General features: G+C 40.8%; 1 protein-coding gene across 4 annotated transcripts in view; it reads left to right on the forward strand.

The window, feature by feature from the left end:
- The window catches only part of LOC126188971 (DNA-directed RNA polymerases I and III subunit RPAC1), a 231,847-nt gene that overhangs the window by 172,470 nt on the left and 41,238 nt on the right, over nt 1–18,139 (forward strand). For all 4 annotated transcript variants that reach the window (XM_049930741.1, XM_049930743.1, XM_049930742.1 and 1 more), the window contains exon 6: nt 179–361. In XM_049930741.1, the coding sequence (XP_049786698.1) occupies nt 179–361 (183 nt within the window). The remainder of the gene's footprint in view (nt 1–178; nt 362–18,139) is intronic.

The raw sequence follows: 18,139 nt of genomic DNA on the forward strand, positions 1-18,139 counted from the left end.
AAGGACTCTAAAAGGATGATAACAAATCTCACATTTATGTATGAGACTGGTAAAAATGATTGTCTAATTGAAATTGGACTTCCACAGTGCTGGGGGATTAAATATTGAGAAATTTCTATCAGAATACTTCTTGTAGTATTGCTTTAAAATTATAAATTCGTTTCATACTTCTTTCCAGTTTACACAAAACATATAAAATGGCTACCAATTGGAGCCCAAGGAAACATGTACACAGCACAAGATGTTGGACCGATACATGATGATATTCTCATTAGCAAAATGATGCCAGGACATGAACTAGATCTAAAGTTACATGCTGTCAAGGGCATTGGCAAAGACCATGCAAAATTTTCTCCTGTGGGTATGTACAACATTTTGCTTGGCGTTCAGCCTACATAATAATTTAGCATTAGTACTAACCACTCAATGTGTTTCAGTTTTTCTTGGTTAACACTTTTATGTACCTTTTCTTGGTTGAACTGTCATTGAACTAACACTTCTCCCTTCTCATCCAACCATTCAGGATGAGCTTATTTCATATACTGCTATTATTTACTGGATAATTCTTTCCAGTCTTGATATTACTGTAAGCTACATATTCCGCAAAAATGAATATACCAGGTGTCTGTCCTAACATTAGTTAGGCACATTTTTCCACTGTTTCTGCAGATTTTTAGAGTTCAATTTTTGTGAGGTATGAATATTTATCACATACAAATACTGCTCATTGCGTGTTTCATGTTACACCCAACGTCAGTGGAGGAACTTCGTTTTGTTCCATATTAGAATTTTTTTTTATATCAGAAAAAAAAAACTAGGAAGTGATACTGCATGAAGTGGTATCAATACATTGGCTCCATGGCTTGTTCTCAGTCTGTCTTAACAATGCAGTTGAAGACAACAAGAGGCTATACTTATAGATAATTAAACATGTGTTCCTCATGTCTTCCTCGCTCACCTTGTACTATTTTGTGTGCCAGAGTGCACCCCACTGTCTCTCTGCTACTATCATGCAGCAGTACTACTCAGTCACTGGTGGAATACTAGTTATTCTTCATATCATGCTGTTTGTGTTAACATACATTATTAAGCCAAAATTCTGCTAACTAATGTGAGGCCATTCTGTCGGATGTGCATATAAACTTCAACTTTAAAAAAAAATTTAGTTTTTAAGAGGAACCAACCCTAAATTTTCCATTGAGTTTGAACATCACACGGAAAATGTGATGATCAGTATTCGTTTGGGCTGACTGTATCTACATGTTACAAATATCCACGGAAACACCACAGAAAATGCTCTTTACAGCTCTCAAGCGACACATCCAGGTAAGCAATACTTTTCTTTACAATTTATATTTTGTTTTGGTAGTTTCCTGTTTTAAATAAAAAGTATTAAATAAAAATTAGTTGCATAGTAAGAGCAGAAAAACATAGTTGCTTTTTTTTCCACTAAGGATATCCATTTACTTTGAATAAAATCTTTTATTCCACACTACTGGCCAATGTTGACAGTTCATTCTCTTTCAGATACAGCTAGAAAAGTAGTGACAGGTAAAGGCTTAGGAAAAGAAAGATGGAATTCCTAATTATAAACTAGCCTATCAAAATTAGATAATTAGAAACTGAGAATAAAGTTTTTTTATATTTACGGGTCGTGCGGTAGCGTTCTTGCTTCCCATGCCCGGGTTCGATTCCCGGCGGGGTCAGGGATTTTCTCTGCCTCGTGATGACTGGGTGTTGTGTGATGTCCTTAGGTTAGTTAGGTTTAAGTAGTTCTAAGTTCTAGGGGACTGATGACCATAGCTGTTAAGCCCCATAGTGCTCAGACCCATTTGATATTTACTTTTACATATTCTCATATACACACTGCAGTAATAAAGAACCAGACATCTTAGAAAATTCCAACATTGGCATCCTTGTACATAACACAGCCAAAATTCAATGTGAATATGAGGACAGAGTTTGCTAGTGTGAAACTGCAGTGCAAATAAGTGACTGTCAACCACAGGCAAAAGAACAAGTAACACTGTGCAGAAGTGTGTCCAGTTTTACAATTAATTTCATCCATATTATCCCAGTGAGTGAGAAGGAACTAAACACCATCTGAATATATAAGATACATCAAAGATATCTCAGCAAGTGTTATACAGCTAACAATGCAACACAGTTTCATATAAAAGAAAAATTCCCTTGCCAATCTAAATCCCAAACAAAATACCTAGTTTGTTAGCAACAAGGAAAGGCATACAGTTGTCTCCTCACATCCATGTTGTGATTTGCATGCATCCAGATCGGGACCAGTGTTGCAGTATATAATTGTATTAACATGTCCAAAAGAAAAGAAGTTGAATAGTGGCAGGGGGAGTAAAATGTGATATATACAGGGTGATTCAAAAAGAATACCACAACTTTAAAAATGTGTATTTAATGAAAGAAACATAATATAACCTTCTGTTATACATCATTACAAAGAGTATTTAAAAAGGTTTTTTTTCACTCAAAAACAAGTTCAGAGATGTTCAATATGGCCCCCTCCAGACACTCGAGCAATATCAACCCGATACTCGCAACTCGTTCCACACTCTCTGTAGCATATCAGGCGTAACAGTTTGGATAGCTGCTGTTATTTCTCGTTTCAAATCATCAATGGTGGCTGGGAGAGGTGGCCGAAACACCATATCCTTAACATACCCCCATAAGAAAAAATTGCAGGTGGTAAGATCAAGGCTTCTTGGAGGCCAGTGATGAAGTGCTCTGTCACGGGCTGCCTGGCGGCCGATCCATCGCCTCGGGTAGTTGACGTTCAGGTAGTTACGGACAGATAAGTGCCAATGTGGTGGCGCTCCATCCATACTTCGTTCGAAATGCACGCTCAACAACTGTCGTCGATTCACTTCTGCCGTACTCAATAACACAAAAAGCTTTCTGTTGAGCGGTCGCCATCTTAGCATCAACTGACGCTGACGCCTAGTCAACAGCGCCTCAAGCGAACAAATGTACAACTAAATGAAACTTTATAGCTCCCTTAATTCGCCGACAAATAGTGCTTAGCTCTGCCTTTTGTCGTTGCAGAGTTTTAAATTCCTAAAGTTGTGGTATTCTTTTTGAATCACCCTGTATATTGGAAACTGATTAAAAATTGCTGCTTAAATAATTAAAATGAAAATTTTGTAAGAATAATTTTAAAAAAGTTTGGAAGGTACACAGATCCTGAGGGAACTTTAACTGGCATTAACATCAGCAGGCCCTCAATATTCAATACATATATTCAGCATTTAAATTTACGTACTTCTTTTTCTTGTTACCGCCATTGTGCACTGAGCTGGGTATGACAATACTGGTTCTGGATTGCCCCTCTTCTGCTCACGCAAATTATTCTTGGATGCTTTGACCTTTTTGATGCAGGATTCTTGGTGGATCGCAGAATAATGAACAGTTGGGTGTGGTAGTTGGTCGGGTATGGTCGTCATGAATGTACGAATAAACTTTTCTGTCTCGATCAGTTTCTATTACACCTATTAATGTACAATTGGAATACACACTTTTTAACAATATTAACTTGGTGGAACTCATCATACGTCCACCCACTACCACGTATAGAGACAGACAGATGAATGTATAGAGATTAAAAAATCAAAAAGCGTATCTCTACTTGTTTTGCTTGTGACCCATAGTATCACTGGTACAAAATAACGTATTATTTTATATGCATAAAAAGAAAAGAACAAGAGGAAGAAAAAAAAAATAATAATAATGTGCCTTTTCACAACTGCCCCCCACAGTGCACTGACGTTATACAGAGGTGCACAGTGTCTGGGCTTATTTCCCTTTTTATGGGTTGATAACCCTAGCCAGTATGGGCATAGCCTTTATTTTTTCAGCCATTGGAATTATCCTATGTGGTTACGAATTTATATAGGCATGTCAGCTCCCTTAACACATACGTACATAAGTTTTCCTTCATAATAAAGTGCTTGCTATAAGCGCGTAGTCCCATTATTGTCAGTCAGTATCTGCCTAGTGTTTTAGCTTGTGAAGCATGCACGTGGAGCTCGCGGTCCATTACCGTCCCTGCTCGCTTTCATGTGTTTAATGCAAAGTAAGAGTGCCCATGTTGTGTGTTCATATAGTCTACAATGCACACGTTTGTGAAGCTTTTGTTCAGAGGCATGATTCTTTGTAAAATCTTTGATGCTGTGACAACTGGTTTCCATATCAGCGGTCCAAGGAATGTATTTCAACTCTTCGCTCGCACTTATTCAGTGGGGACACCAGCCATAAATCCGACACCCACCGACAAGGTAAGTTTCTTGCCGCTTCTACAATGTTGTCGGGCACAGGAAATTCATTTTTTACAGTGTTGTCGAGCACAGAAAATTCATGTTGCATGAAGTATTGTCGTTTTTAGTTCTTCATGCACACACCCACATATCTCACACTCATACTTAACACTTTGCAGACAGGTTTCGTTTGTTTTTTAGCGTCTTTCCTATCGTTGCATTACACAAAATTTCTGTAGCGTCCTTTCCATGTACAAAAAAAAAAAAAAAAAAGTTGGGATTACGAGAATAAACTTAGCCTATTTATTTGGCGACATGCTACTTTCACTACTAATATATATTGTAGTCTGATTGTCATTTACATTTACATTTTGTTAAAATATAATTTCATTACATTGTTCAATTCCAATTATATGAGTAAACTTCCTACTCTAATTTTGTTTTTCATTCTTTACATAACATTTATACAATAATAGATCAACCAACCCCTTAAAATCAATTTTGCAAGGTTCTGCAAATTTGTCTTGCTCAAGTTAGGCGACGAAAAACAATTATATCTCAATACAAGGAATGCGAGTTTAAAATAATCCGAAATTAGTGGTGACTGATAGTCGAAACAAAGCTCCGGGAGTAGACAACATTCCATTAGAACTACTGACGGCCATGGGAGAGCCAGTCCCGACAAAACTCTACCATCTGGTCAGCAAGATGTATGAGACAGGTGAAGTACCATCAGACTTCAAGAAGAATATAATAATTCCAATCCCAAAGAAAGCAGGTGTTGACAGATGTGAAAATTACCGAACTATCAGTTTAATAAGTCACAGCTGCAAAATACTAATGTGAATTCTTTACAGACGAATAGAAAAACTGGTAGAAGCCGACCTCGGGGAAGATCAGTTTGGATTCCATAGAAATGTTGGATCACGTGAGGCAATACTGACCCTACGACTCATCTTAGAAGCTAGATTTAGGAAGGGCAAACCTACGTTTCTAGCATTTGTAGACTTAGAGAAAGCTTTTGACAATGTTGATTGGAACACTCTCTTTCAAATTCTAAAGGTGTCAGGGGTAAAATACAGGGAGCGAAAGGCTATTTACAATTTGTCAGAAACCAGATGGCAGTTATAAGAGTCGAGGGGCGTGAAAGGGAAGCAGTGGTTGGGAAGGGAGTGAGACAGAGTTGTAGCCTCTCCCCAATGTTATTCAATCTGTATATCGCACAAGCAGTAAAGGAAACAAAAGAAAAATTCGGAGTGTATCCGTGGAGAAGAAATAAAAACTTTAAGGTTCGCCGATGACATTGTAATTCTGTCAGAGACAGCAAAGAACTTGGAAGAGCAGTTGAACGGAATGGACAGTGTCTTGAAAAGAGGATATAAGATGAACATCAACAAAAGCAAAACGAGGATAATGGAATGTAGTCAAATTGAGTCGGGTGATGCTGAGGGAATTAGATTAGGAAAAGATACACTTAAAGTAGTAAAGGAGTTTTGCTATTTGGGGAGCAAAATAACTGATGATGGTCAAAGTAGAGAAGATATAAAATGTAGACTGGCAATGGCAAAGAAAGCGTTTCTGAAGAAGAGAAATTTGTTAACATCGAGTATAGATTTAAATGTCAGGAAATAGTTTCTGAAAGTATTTGTATGCAGTGTAGCCATGTATGGAAGTGAAACATGGATGATAAATAGTTCGGATGGGAAGAGAATAGAAGCTTTCGAAATGTGGTGCTACAGAAGAATGCTGAAGATTAGATGGGTAGATCACATAACTAATGAGGAGGTATTGAATAGAATTGGGGAGAAGAGGAGTTTGTGGCACAACATGACGAGAAGAAGATACCGGTTGGTAGGACGTGTTCTGAGGCATCAAGGGATCACAAATTTAGCATTGGAGGGCAGTGTGGAGGGTAAAAATCGTAGAGGGAGACCAAGAGATGAATACACTAAGCAGATTTAGAAGGATGTAGGTTGCAGTAGGTACTAGGAAATGAAGCAACTTGCACAGGATAGGGTAGCATGGAGAGCTGCATCAAACCAGTCTCAGGACTGAAGACCACAACAACAACAACAACAACAGATTCCTTTTTCCTTTATGGTATAAATTGACATACATTTCATGACAAATTCTCAATGACTTCTTGTCGGAGCATATTTATCAAGTTCAAATAATTAAAAAAAGTAAACAATAGATGCTACAACAGATTCTATGTGCTGCTTAAATAACTACACGTGGCCTTGCCTTTCTAGCATTCTCCAGGAAGGATCTACACACTGCAGGGTTGAGGAAATTTCACAGAAAGGCATTTATGTGCTCAGTTATGTCTCGTTGCTGGTCTTAACTGTGTTCCCAGAAACAAAATAGTTTGTTGTTTATGAACACAATGCAAACCTGATAGTACCGTTTGTATCGAATACTTATTCAGTGTTTAAAGTGCACCTCAATATTTACTTGTTATGTTAATTGTATAGAGGATAATCATTTCATATGCTGAGGTACACAGAGTTGTATCATAAGTACTATATGCCATGTACAATGAGTGTAAAATAGTGTTTATATATGTAACAAATGGGCAAAAATAGTTCAATTTAATCGGGTGTTTGATGCTTTCATGAGTAGTCCACACTGACAGTAGTTAGTTTTCGACCCCTTGACTATCTATTTTCACACTATCTCATTCATACATATAATAAACTTACAACTATAGTTAGTTGTGGTGTGGCCCTTTCTAATGTTTATACGGTACCTAACACTTGACAGGCTTTTATCTTTCTTCACTTATAGTTCTTTGGAAAAAAAAAAACTTAATACTAACCTAAAACTAAATCTTCATAAATAAGTGTACAGTGGCTCGATGGCCACTAATACCTCTTTTATATATTGAACCATGTATTCATTTACTTCAATGTGCAGTCGTGCTATCACTAACTCATTTAATGTCATGTGTGCGTCACTACTTACCTTATAAATCTAAAAGATAAAGTGTGTTATAGGCGTGGTGCGACCTCTTATTCAGTTTGTAACTTATATTGTACTCACTTGTTTATCTGCAGCAAGAGTTTTCTGGTACCTCAATTACAATTAGTGCTGTACCTTCGGTCCAGGTACAAGGTAAAACACTTTGAAATGTTCTGATAAAGACCTCATGGTGTGTTCTTTTCCCCTTCAGAATTTTCTATTTCCAGTTTATCGAATAGGCTTTAAAAATGCTAGTGCAGGCTGTAACTCATAGGGTTTGTTTGTTTATTTTGGATGCTCCAACACTTTCAGCTGTGTACGGCGCGCACGTCCTTACAGTTTGTTGACTAGCTTTCTCCCCAATGTGCATGCACTGCGTCGCTCTGTTACCACTAACATCATGGCAAGTTGTGTATTGCATTGCGCGTTACCGTGCATTTCACAAGTTTGTTTATTCATTTACAAATGGGCTAAGTGCAAGCCGAAGCATTGTGTTTAAAGTATCGTCGTCCCTAGACACATGAAAGTAAAGTTCTTCCACTTACCTTACCATTTACACATTTTACATATAAGAAAAAACAAAAATTTTCCTTATTGATTAACAATATAAATTCTGAAATGTGATTTTCCAACATCCTAAATCTAATATTATTATACATATATACAACTTAGAGGGTATACCTACCTTGATCGTATCTGATAAAGCGAGTCTCGATCAAGCCCGTCCCCCACTCCCCTCCAAGGTCACAGAACGGTGGCCTACCATGACCAGTTAAAGTTTTCCGGCATCGCGGTGACATTGATCTGTGGGTTAGGCATAACTTCCACTATATTGACCATTGGTGTATGGTTATGCCAATTAGTGTCTTGAGAGGCTCTAGACTGAAATTCTCTTTGCCTCTGCGTGTTATTCGGCATATGTGTGTTACTTTGCTGGCCAAATTTAGCCGCCTGTTGGATGTTTAGTTGTCTATTATTGTTTTGCGTTTGCCAAGCAAGTGGCTGATTATTGTCGGTAGCTTGTGTCTGCACGTATCGTACAGGCTGGCCATACGCTACTCACCCATTGTAGTTGTTTTTGCTAAATCTTTGCCCATTTCTTTTATGTCAACCTTTGTATATACAGCTTTTTCCATTGCCGTTGTGATTACCATTGGCATTATCATAGGACTGTGTGGGGTAAGGTTGCCATCCATGTAGTACTACGAATCCGTTGTTTACTTGTTGGTCTGTAAATCTCTGTGTCGTTGCCGCTGTATTAACAGGCTTCAGTTCCACTGGTCTCTCTTCGTATACTAAATCTATTGAGTCTAGTACAGATAGAAAGTATTTGGTGTTCCGGGATGGTAATGAGTTTTTCCCTAATGTGAGCAGGAAGACGGCTCTTTAAAATTTTCAGCATGTCTACTTGAGACACCAGGTTCATCCAGTGTCTGGTTTTATTCAAATATTTTTCAAAATAGCCCCTGAAGCTTCCATACCTGCTATTGATCTGGGTTGAATACTTCATGTCTGAGCCTCTCTTGTACGACCTCTGACCAATACTTATCCAGAAATGCTCTCTCAAATTGTTCATAATAGTGGCAACATGCTGCCATGTCCATAGCCCATGTCAGAATGTCACCGTGTGTGTATCCAACAACAAATCTAATTTTCTGGGCTTCGGTCCAGGTACAAGGTAAATCACTTTGAAATGTTCTGATAAAACCCTCAGGGTGTGTTCTTTTCCCTTCAGAAGTAAATATCCTAAATTTTCGATGCCTTAGTAACCCTCATCTGCAAGTAATGTTGACAAACACACTGTGTTGTCAGTGACAGGCTTATTTATGTTCGATTGTGGGGTAGTGCATCACAACTGCGCTTGCTAGACAGGTGCAACTGCTGGCAAGTGTTGTTGCATTGTGCAACCTTCGCTATTTTCCTTTGACGGGCTAACCCCGTATTGTGGGTAACCAGTGAAGGTATCTAACTTCCCTAAAAACATAGGTTTGTTTTCTGTCATATGTTGTTTTGGAATGTCAGTAGTTTCAGCAACACTGCCTCGTAACCTTTCCTCTGCTTCCATTAAACCCAAGTCTATTTTAGCTAGAAGGACTGACTGTGGACCTTTGGTACAGAGCCGAGTGGAGGGTCTGAATCAGAGGCTGAGACAGTTCTGTTACCATGTGGGCTGCAGATTCCTCGACTTGAGCCATAGGGTGGTGGGGTTTCAGGTTCCGCTGGATAGGTCAGGAGTCCACTACACGCAGCAAGCGGCTACACGGGTAGCAGGGGTTGTGTGGCGTGGACTGGGCGTTTTTTTAGGTTAGATGGCCGCGGGCAAGTACAGAAAGGGCAGCAGCCTCAAAGGGTGCGGGGCAAAGTCAGGACATGCGGGGGCCAAGCAGCAATCGGTATTGTAATTGTAAACTGTCGAAGCTGCATTGGTAAAGTACCGGAACTTCAAGCGCTGATAGAAAGCACCGAAGCTGAAATCGTTATAGGTACAGAAAGCTGGCTGAAGCCAGAGATAAATTCTGCCAAAATTTTTACAAAGGCACAGACGGTGTTTAGAAAGGATAGATTGCATGCAACCGGTGGTGGCGTGTTTGTCGCTGTTAGTAGTAGTTTATCCTGTAGTGAAGTAGAAGTGGATAGTTCCAGTGAATTATTGTGGGTGGAGGTTAAACTCAACAGCCGAGCTAGATTAATAGTTGGCTCCTTTTACCGACCTCCTGACTCAGCAGCATTAGTGGCAGAGCAACTGAGAGAAAATCTGGAATACATTTCACATAAATTTTCTCAGCATGTTATAGTCTTAGGTGGAGATTTCAAATTACCAGATATAGACTGGGACAATCAGATGTTTAGGACAGGTGGTAGGGACAGAGCACTGAGTGACATTATACTGAGTGCACTATCCGAAAATTACCTCGAGCAATTAAACAGAGAACCGACTCGTGGAAATAACATCTTGGACCTACTGATAACAAACAGACTCGATCTTTTCGACTCTGTAAGTGCAGAACAGGGAATCAGTGATCATAAGGCCGTTGCAGCATCCCTGAATATGGAAGTTCATAGGAATATTAAAAAAGGGAGGAAGGTTTATCTGTTTAGCAAGAGTAATAGAAGGCAGATTTCAGACTACCTAACAGATCAAAATGAAAATTTATGTTCCGACACTGACAGTTTGAGTGTTTATGGAAAAAGTTCAAGGCAATCGTAAAATGCATTTTAGACAGGTACATGCTGAGTAAAACTGTGAGGGATGGGAAAAACCCACCGTGGCTCAACAACAAAGTTATGAAACTACCGCGAAAGCAAAGAGAGCTTCACTCCAAGTGTAAACGCAGCCAAAACCTCTCAGACAAACAGAAGCTAAACAATGTCAAAGTTAGCGTAAGGAGGGCTATGCGTGAAGCGTTCAGTGAATTCGAAAGTAAAATTCTATGTACTGACTTGACAGAAAATCCTAGGAAGTTGTGGTCTTACGTTAAATCAGTAAGTGGCTCAAAACAGCATATCCAGACGCTCCGGGATGATGATGGCATTGAAACAGAGGATGACACGCGTAAAGCTGAAATACTAAACACCTTTTTCCAAAGCTGTTTCACAGAGGAAGACCGCACTGCAGTTCCTTCTATAAATCCTCGCACAAACGAAAAAATGGCTGACATCGAAATAAGTGTCCAATGAATAGAAAAGCAACTGGAATCACTCAACAGAGTAAAATCCACTGGACCTGACGAGATACCAATTCGATTCTACACAGAGTACGCGAAAGACCTTTCCCCCCTTCTAACAGCCGTGTACCACAAGTCTCTAGAGGAACGGAAGGTTCCAAATGATTGGAAAAGAGCACAGGTAGTCCCAGTCTTCAAGAAGGGTCGTCGAGCAGATGTGCAAAACTGTAGACCTATATCTCTGACGTCGATCTGTTGTAGAATTTTAGAACATGTGTTTTGCTCGAGTATCATGTCGTGTTTGGAAACTCAGAATCTACTATGTAGGAATCAACATGGATTCCGGAAACAGCGATCGTGTGAGACCCAACTCGCTTTATTTGTTCATGAGACCCAGAAAATATTAGATACAGGCTCCCAAGTAGATGCTATTTTCCTTGACTTCCGGAAGGCGTTCGATACAGTTCCACACTGTCGCCTGATAAACAAAGTAAGAGCCTACGGAATATCAGACCAGCTGTGTGGCTGGATTGAAGAGTTTTTAGCAAACAGAACACAGCATGTTGTTATCAACGGAGAGACGTCTACAGACGTTAAAGTAACCTCTGGCGTGCCACAAGGGAGTGTTATGGGACCATTGCTTTTCACAATATATATAAATGACCTAGTAGATAGTGTCAGAAGTTCCATGCAGCTTTTCGCGGATAATGCTGTAGTATAAAGAGAAGTTGCAGCATTAGAAGATTGTAGCGAAATGCAGGACGATCTGCAGCGGATAGGCACTTGGTGCAGTGAGTGGCAACTGACCCTTAACATAGACAAATGTAATGTATTGCGAATACATAGAAAGAAGGACCCTTTATTGTATGATTATATGATAGCGGAACAAACACTGGTAGCAGTTACTTCTGTAAAATATCTGGGAGTATGCGTGCGGAACGATTTGAAGTGGAATTATCATATAAAATTAATTGTTGGTAATGCGGGTACCGGGTTGAGATTCATTGGGAGAGTCCTTTGAAAATGTGGTCCATCAACAAAGGAGGTGGCTTACAAAGCACTCGTTCGACCTATACTTGAGTATTGCTCATCAGTGTGGGATCCGTACCAGATCGGGTTGACGAAGAGCTAGAGAAGATCCAAAGAAGAGCGGCACGTTTCCTCACAGGGTTATTTGGTAACCGTGATAGCGTTACGGAGATGTTTAACAAACTCAAGTGGCAGACTCTGTAAGAGAGGCGCTCTGCATCGCAGTGTAGCTTGCTCGCCAGGTTTCGAGAGGGTGTTTTTCTGACCACAGACCACAGATATTGACATTCCCCCTACTTATACCTCCTGAGGAGATCACGAATGTAAAATTAGAGAGATTCGAGTGCGCACGGAGGCTTTCAGACAGTCGTTCTTCCTGCGAACCATATGTGACTGGAACAGAAAAGGGAGGTAATGACAGTGGCACGTAAAGTGTCCTCTGCCACACACCGTTGGGTGGCTTGCGGAGTATAAATGTAGATGTAGAAGTCCTCTTTCTTTCTTTTTTAGAGGTTCTTCTGCAGTATCTACATGAGTTTTGCATTCTGACACTACCTTTTCAGCGAGGGTGCTGCCCTTATCTAGCATCCCGGCTTCAGCTTTTTGAGTTATTTCCTTTACATCTGCCTCTCTGTTTTTCGGCAAATTGTGACTAAACTTAACTGATCTACTCTTAGACTCAACTTGTGAATTTTTTAGGTAGGTTTTTGTATATGTCTTGCAGCTTGTTGACTCCATTTGTCACATTTTTTATTGAAGCATCTATTTGGGATTGCATCTCCTGAATTTGAGATTTGCTTCACTGAGGTTTTGCAACTCACCTACAAGTTGTTCCTGTTTACAATTAATGGATGTTACCTTTTCTTTTAACATATTTATATTGTGGGACATGTCGGTAATTATTTCTTGTTTTAGTTGTTTACCGAGCTCTGTCAACTTCCCCGATAGTTAGCCAGATAACTCAGTGCATATAGCTTTGCTCACCTCACTGAACTGATGACTAATAGTATTCTTGAAATTGTTAAAAGCTTGATTTTGCTGTGTAACCTGTCACCCTATATTTTTCTGATGTTTCGTGAAGTGCTGTATAAACTGTTGTCCAATATTTTCCTGATGTCTTGTGAGCTGCTGTGTTACACTCTTAAGCTGTTGTGTTACACTATCTTGAAATTCCTGTTGTCTTGGAAGCTGTTGTGTTATTAGTTGCATGAGTTGTGTCAAATTGTAGGTGTTCAAATGGTTCAAATGGCTCTGAGCACTATGGGACTTAACATCTATGGTCATCAGTCCCCTAGAACTTAGAACTACTTAGACCTAACTAACCTAAGGACAGCACACAACACCCAGCCATCACGAGGCAGAGAAAATCCCTGACCCCGCCGGGAATCGAACCCGGGCGTGGGAAGCGAGAACGCTACCGCACGACCACGAGATGCGGGCAATTGTAGGTGTCACTAGTATTTACATTGCTTTTTCAAACTGTTTCCTGCTCTTGCATTCGTGACATTGTGAGCAAATAATCAAAGGAATTCTCGCTGTCATACACTTCACTTTCACTATTTGGAAAAACGTTTCCTAGTGAGAACTTAGAAGTTGTCTCATCAAGCATTATAAAAGTGACATCATGATTAGTTATATTTCTAGTGTCATTATTTTTTAATAGTAAGTCGCCAACCTATTTGTTGTGGTAGCTGTTGGCCAGTTCACGAGTTGGCATGTTACTTTCAACTGTTCCCAAACTCGGATTTTCGACATCTTGGCATACTGCATTTTGTAATGAGTTTTCAACAATGGCCATTTTCGTTGAAAGAAAAAAAATTATTTTGTTTGTACCAGTTCTTTTCAATTAAAGCAGATTTATATGCCCATTCATTAATGATCCTGATTATTCTGTGATACGGCCTTACAGAATTTGAATGAATTATGTTGTACTCTGATGTTGACTTTACACAATTTTTTATCTTTCCTATAGAAATGCACGTTCCATAAAGGATATTAATTGGAAGGAAAAGAGATTACCTACTGTGAGGGAGACAGCACCAAGCGCGGCCATATAAGCATACAGTGTAGCAGCTTCCTACCTTAACTGCTGAAATCCACATTTGTGACACGTCTCGTTTATAGGCAGAATTTAATTTTAATTTGCTCCTTCAAGTTGTTAATAGTTCCAATCTCACGAACATGTAACAAACACAACAAAGGCCTCATTAGTTTCTTGTAAGAAAAAGATGAAATCATTTATCTTAAAAAAAATTTATCTCAACAATTGGAAGTTCTGTTCGTATACCGCTCGGTGCCGTCCTGTCATGGTCATGAATAGAAGGGGCAGGAATAAAATGTGATATATATATTGGAAGCTGATAAAAAATTGGTGCTTAAATAATTAAAAGGGAAATTTTGTAAGAATCATTGGAAAGAAAAAAAGTTGGACGGTATACATATCCTGAGTGAACTTTAACTGGCATTAATATCAACAGGTCCTCAATATTCAATACATATATTCGGCATTTAAATTTAAGTACTTCTTTTTCTTGTTACCACCATTGTTCATAGAGCTTTGTATGACAATACTGGTTCTGGATTGCCCCTCTCCTGCTCACTCAAATTATTCTTGTATGCTTCAACCCTCTTGATGCAGGATTCTCGGCATGTCGCAGAATGATGAACAGTTGGGTATGGTCGTTGCGAATGTACGAATAAACTTCTCTATCTCAATCAGTTTCTATTACGCCTTTTAATGTACAATTGAAATACACATTTTTTTAACAATATTAACTCAGCAGAACACGTCATACATCCACCTGCTACCACTTATGGAGGCAGACAGATGAATATATGGAGATTAAAAAAGCGAAGATCGTATCTCTACTTGGTTTGCTTGTGACCCAGTAGAGAAACATTCCATGTGGGAAAAATATATCTAAAAACAAAGATGATGTAACTTACCAAACGAAAGCATTGGTATGTTGATAGAGACACAAACAAACAGAAACACACACACAAAATTCAAGCTTTCGCAACCCACGGTTGCTTCATCAGGAAAGAGGGAAAGAGAGGGAAAGACGAAAGGATGTGGGTTTTAAGGGAGAGGGTCTGCTTATGTTTATATATGTGCGGATGGATATGTGTGTGTGTGTGCGAGTGTATACCTGTCCCTTTTTTCCCCTAAGGTAAGTCTTTCCGCTCCTGGGATTGGAATGACTCCTTACCCTCTCCCTTAAAACCCATATCCTTTCGTCTTTCCCTCTCCTTCCCTCTTTCCTGATGAAGCAACTGTGTGTTGCGAAAGCTTGAATTTTGTGTGTGTGTGTTTGTGTTTGTTTGTGTGCCTATCAACATACCAACGCTTTCGTTTGGTAAGTTACATATATATATATAAAAAGAGGAGAAGGGAAAAAAAATAATATGATTTTTCACAAAGTATTATGTATTATAATCAAACAACGAAAATCCAGGATGGAATGTGACAGTATTATGAAAAGAATAGTTGCTACTCACCATATTGCGGAGGTGCTGAGTCGCAGATAGGTATAACAAAAAGACTATCAGAAGTGAGCTTTTGGCCAACAAGGCCTTCATTAAAAATAGACAACACACACACACACACACACACACACACACACACACACACACACACACACACACACACACACTCAAAAGCAATTCACAGACACATGATCACAGTCTGTGGCTGCTGAGGCCACTCTAGCCTCAGCAGCCAGAGACTGTGTTCGTGTTTGTGTGAGTTGCGTTTGCACGCGTGTGCGCGCGTTGTGTGTGTGTGTGTGTGTGTGTGTGTGTGTGTTTGGTATTGTATTGTATAATAATCATTACAACATGCAATAACGAATCTACTGACCAAGTGACAGGAGGACAAAACACACAAGCTTTCAGAGCCTGTGGCCCCTTCTTGTGGCAGAACGGTTAAAGGGAAAGAAAGGGGGATGTAGAAAAAGGACTAGTGAGAGTTAGGATGTGGGAAGAGTTAGTGGTAAGTTGCCCTGAACCCTGGGTGAGGGGGGCCTTACTGGATGGGATCTGAAGGAATGACTGATCGTTGGTGCCTGCACTGGACAAGATTTGAAAACCTGAGGAATTAAAGGTAGAAGATGTGGTAATAAGCATGACAGAGATTACTGAACATACATTGTGAAAGATTCAATAACAACAGAAAGCGTAGCGAATTCTGTGTACACTCCTGGAAATTGAAATAAGAACACCGTGAATTCATTGTCCCAGGAAGGGGAAACTTTATTGACACATTCCTGGGGTCAGATACATCACATGATCACACTGACAGAACCACAGGCACATAGACACAGGCCACAGAGCATGCACAATGTTGGCACTAGTACAGTGTATATCCACCTTTCGCAGCAATGCAGGCTGCTATTCTCCCATGGAGACGATCGTAGAGATGCTGGATGTAGTCCTGTGGAACGGCTTGCCATGCCATTTCCACCTGGCGCCTCAGTTGGACCAGCGTTCGTGCTGGACGTGCAGACCGCGTGAGACGATGCTTCATCCAGTCCCAAACATGCTCAATGGGGGACAGATCCGGAGATCTTGCTGGCCAGGGTAGTTGACTTACACCTTCTAGAGCACGTTGGGTGGCACGGGATACATGTGGACGTGCATTGTCCTGTTGGAACAGCAAGTTCCCTTGCCGGTCTAGGAATGGTAGAACGATGGGTTCGATGACGGTTTGGATGTACCGTGCACTATTCTGTGTCCCCTCGACGATCACCAGTGGTGTACGGCCAGTGTAGGAGATTGCTCCCCACACCATGATGCCGGGTGTTGGCCCTGTGTGCCTCGGTCTTATGCAGTCCTGATTGTGGCGCTCACCTGCACGGCGCCAAACACGCATACGACCATCATTGGCACCAAGGCAGAAGCGACTCTCATCGCTGAAGATGGCACATCTCCATTCGTCCCTCCATTCACGCCTGTCGCGAAACCACTGGAGGCGGGCTGCACGATGTTGGGGCGTGAGCGGAAGACGGTGTGCGGGACCGTAGCCCAGCTTCATGGAGACGGTTACGAATGGTCCTCGCCGATACCCCAGGAGCAACAGTGTCCCTAATTTGCTGGGAAGTGGCGGTGCGGTCCCCTACGGCACTGCGTAGGATCCTACGGTCTTGGCGTGCATCCGTGCGTCGCTGCGGTCCGGTCCCAGGTCGACGGGCACGTGCACCTTCCGCCGACCACTGGCGACAACATCGATGTACTGTGGAGACCTCACGCCCCATGTGTTGAGCAATTCGGCGGTACGTCCACCCGGCCTCCCGCATGCCCACTATACGCCCTCGCTCAAAGTCCGTCAACTGCACATACGGTTCACGTCCACACTGTCGCGGCATGCTACCAGTGTTAAAGACTGCGATGGAGCTCCGTATGCCACGGCAAACTGGTTGACACTGACGGCGGCGGTGCACAAATGCTGCGCAGCTAGCGCCATTCGACGGCCAACACCGCGGTTCCTGGTGTGTCCGCTGTGCCGTGCGTGTGATCATTGCTTGTACAGCCCTCTCGCAGTGTCCGGAGCAAGTATGGTGGGTCTGACACACCGGTGTCAATGTGTTCTTTTTTCCATTTCCAGGAGTGTATTAAACAGATAAGGGCAGAGGTTGGGAAAAATAGACAGGTCAGAAAATAAAACATATATAAAAACCAGAATGAAAAATGCTCTTATTATAGCACAAAAAGGCGAATATGTGCTGGGTAGAGTAGGGACATAAAAGAGGCATACTAGCTTTTTGACTTACCTGGCAACTTCAAAGAGATTTAAATCAAAATATCGTGACATATTCATGTTTTTTACTTATTAGTATTAGTACCCTTGTCTCACAATATAATTCATCATGTCAAATAAAGTAACATGATATATGACATCATGTCTTATAACATGACACATGCGATCATGTCATCCATCCAACATGGCATGCAGTATGACACGTGATGTTACTAAAGTTTAGGATACTTGCATCCACACTCTGGGATACTTCGTATTATAGATGCACCTCTCATTCTTGGATACTTCTTATAGATGCATCCCACTCTCTTGAAGCACATACATTTATGTTTATTTGTTCTTACACACTTCAACATACATGAAACAGGGGGTGGGGTATCTGGCGGAGAAATGATCATCTTGGGGGGGAACAATCAACCCTTTCCCCCATCCAGAAATCAAAATATTGT

Source organism: Schistocerca cancellata, chromosome 5, assembly GCF_023864275.1.
Source record: "Schistocerca cancellata isolate TAMUIC-IGC-003103 chromosome 5, iqSchCanc2.1, whole genome shotgun sequence".
Classification (NCBI taxonomy): domain Eukaryota; kingdom Metazoa; phylum Arthropoda; class Insecta; order Orthoptera; family Acrididae; genus Schistocerca; species Schistocerca cancellata.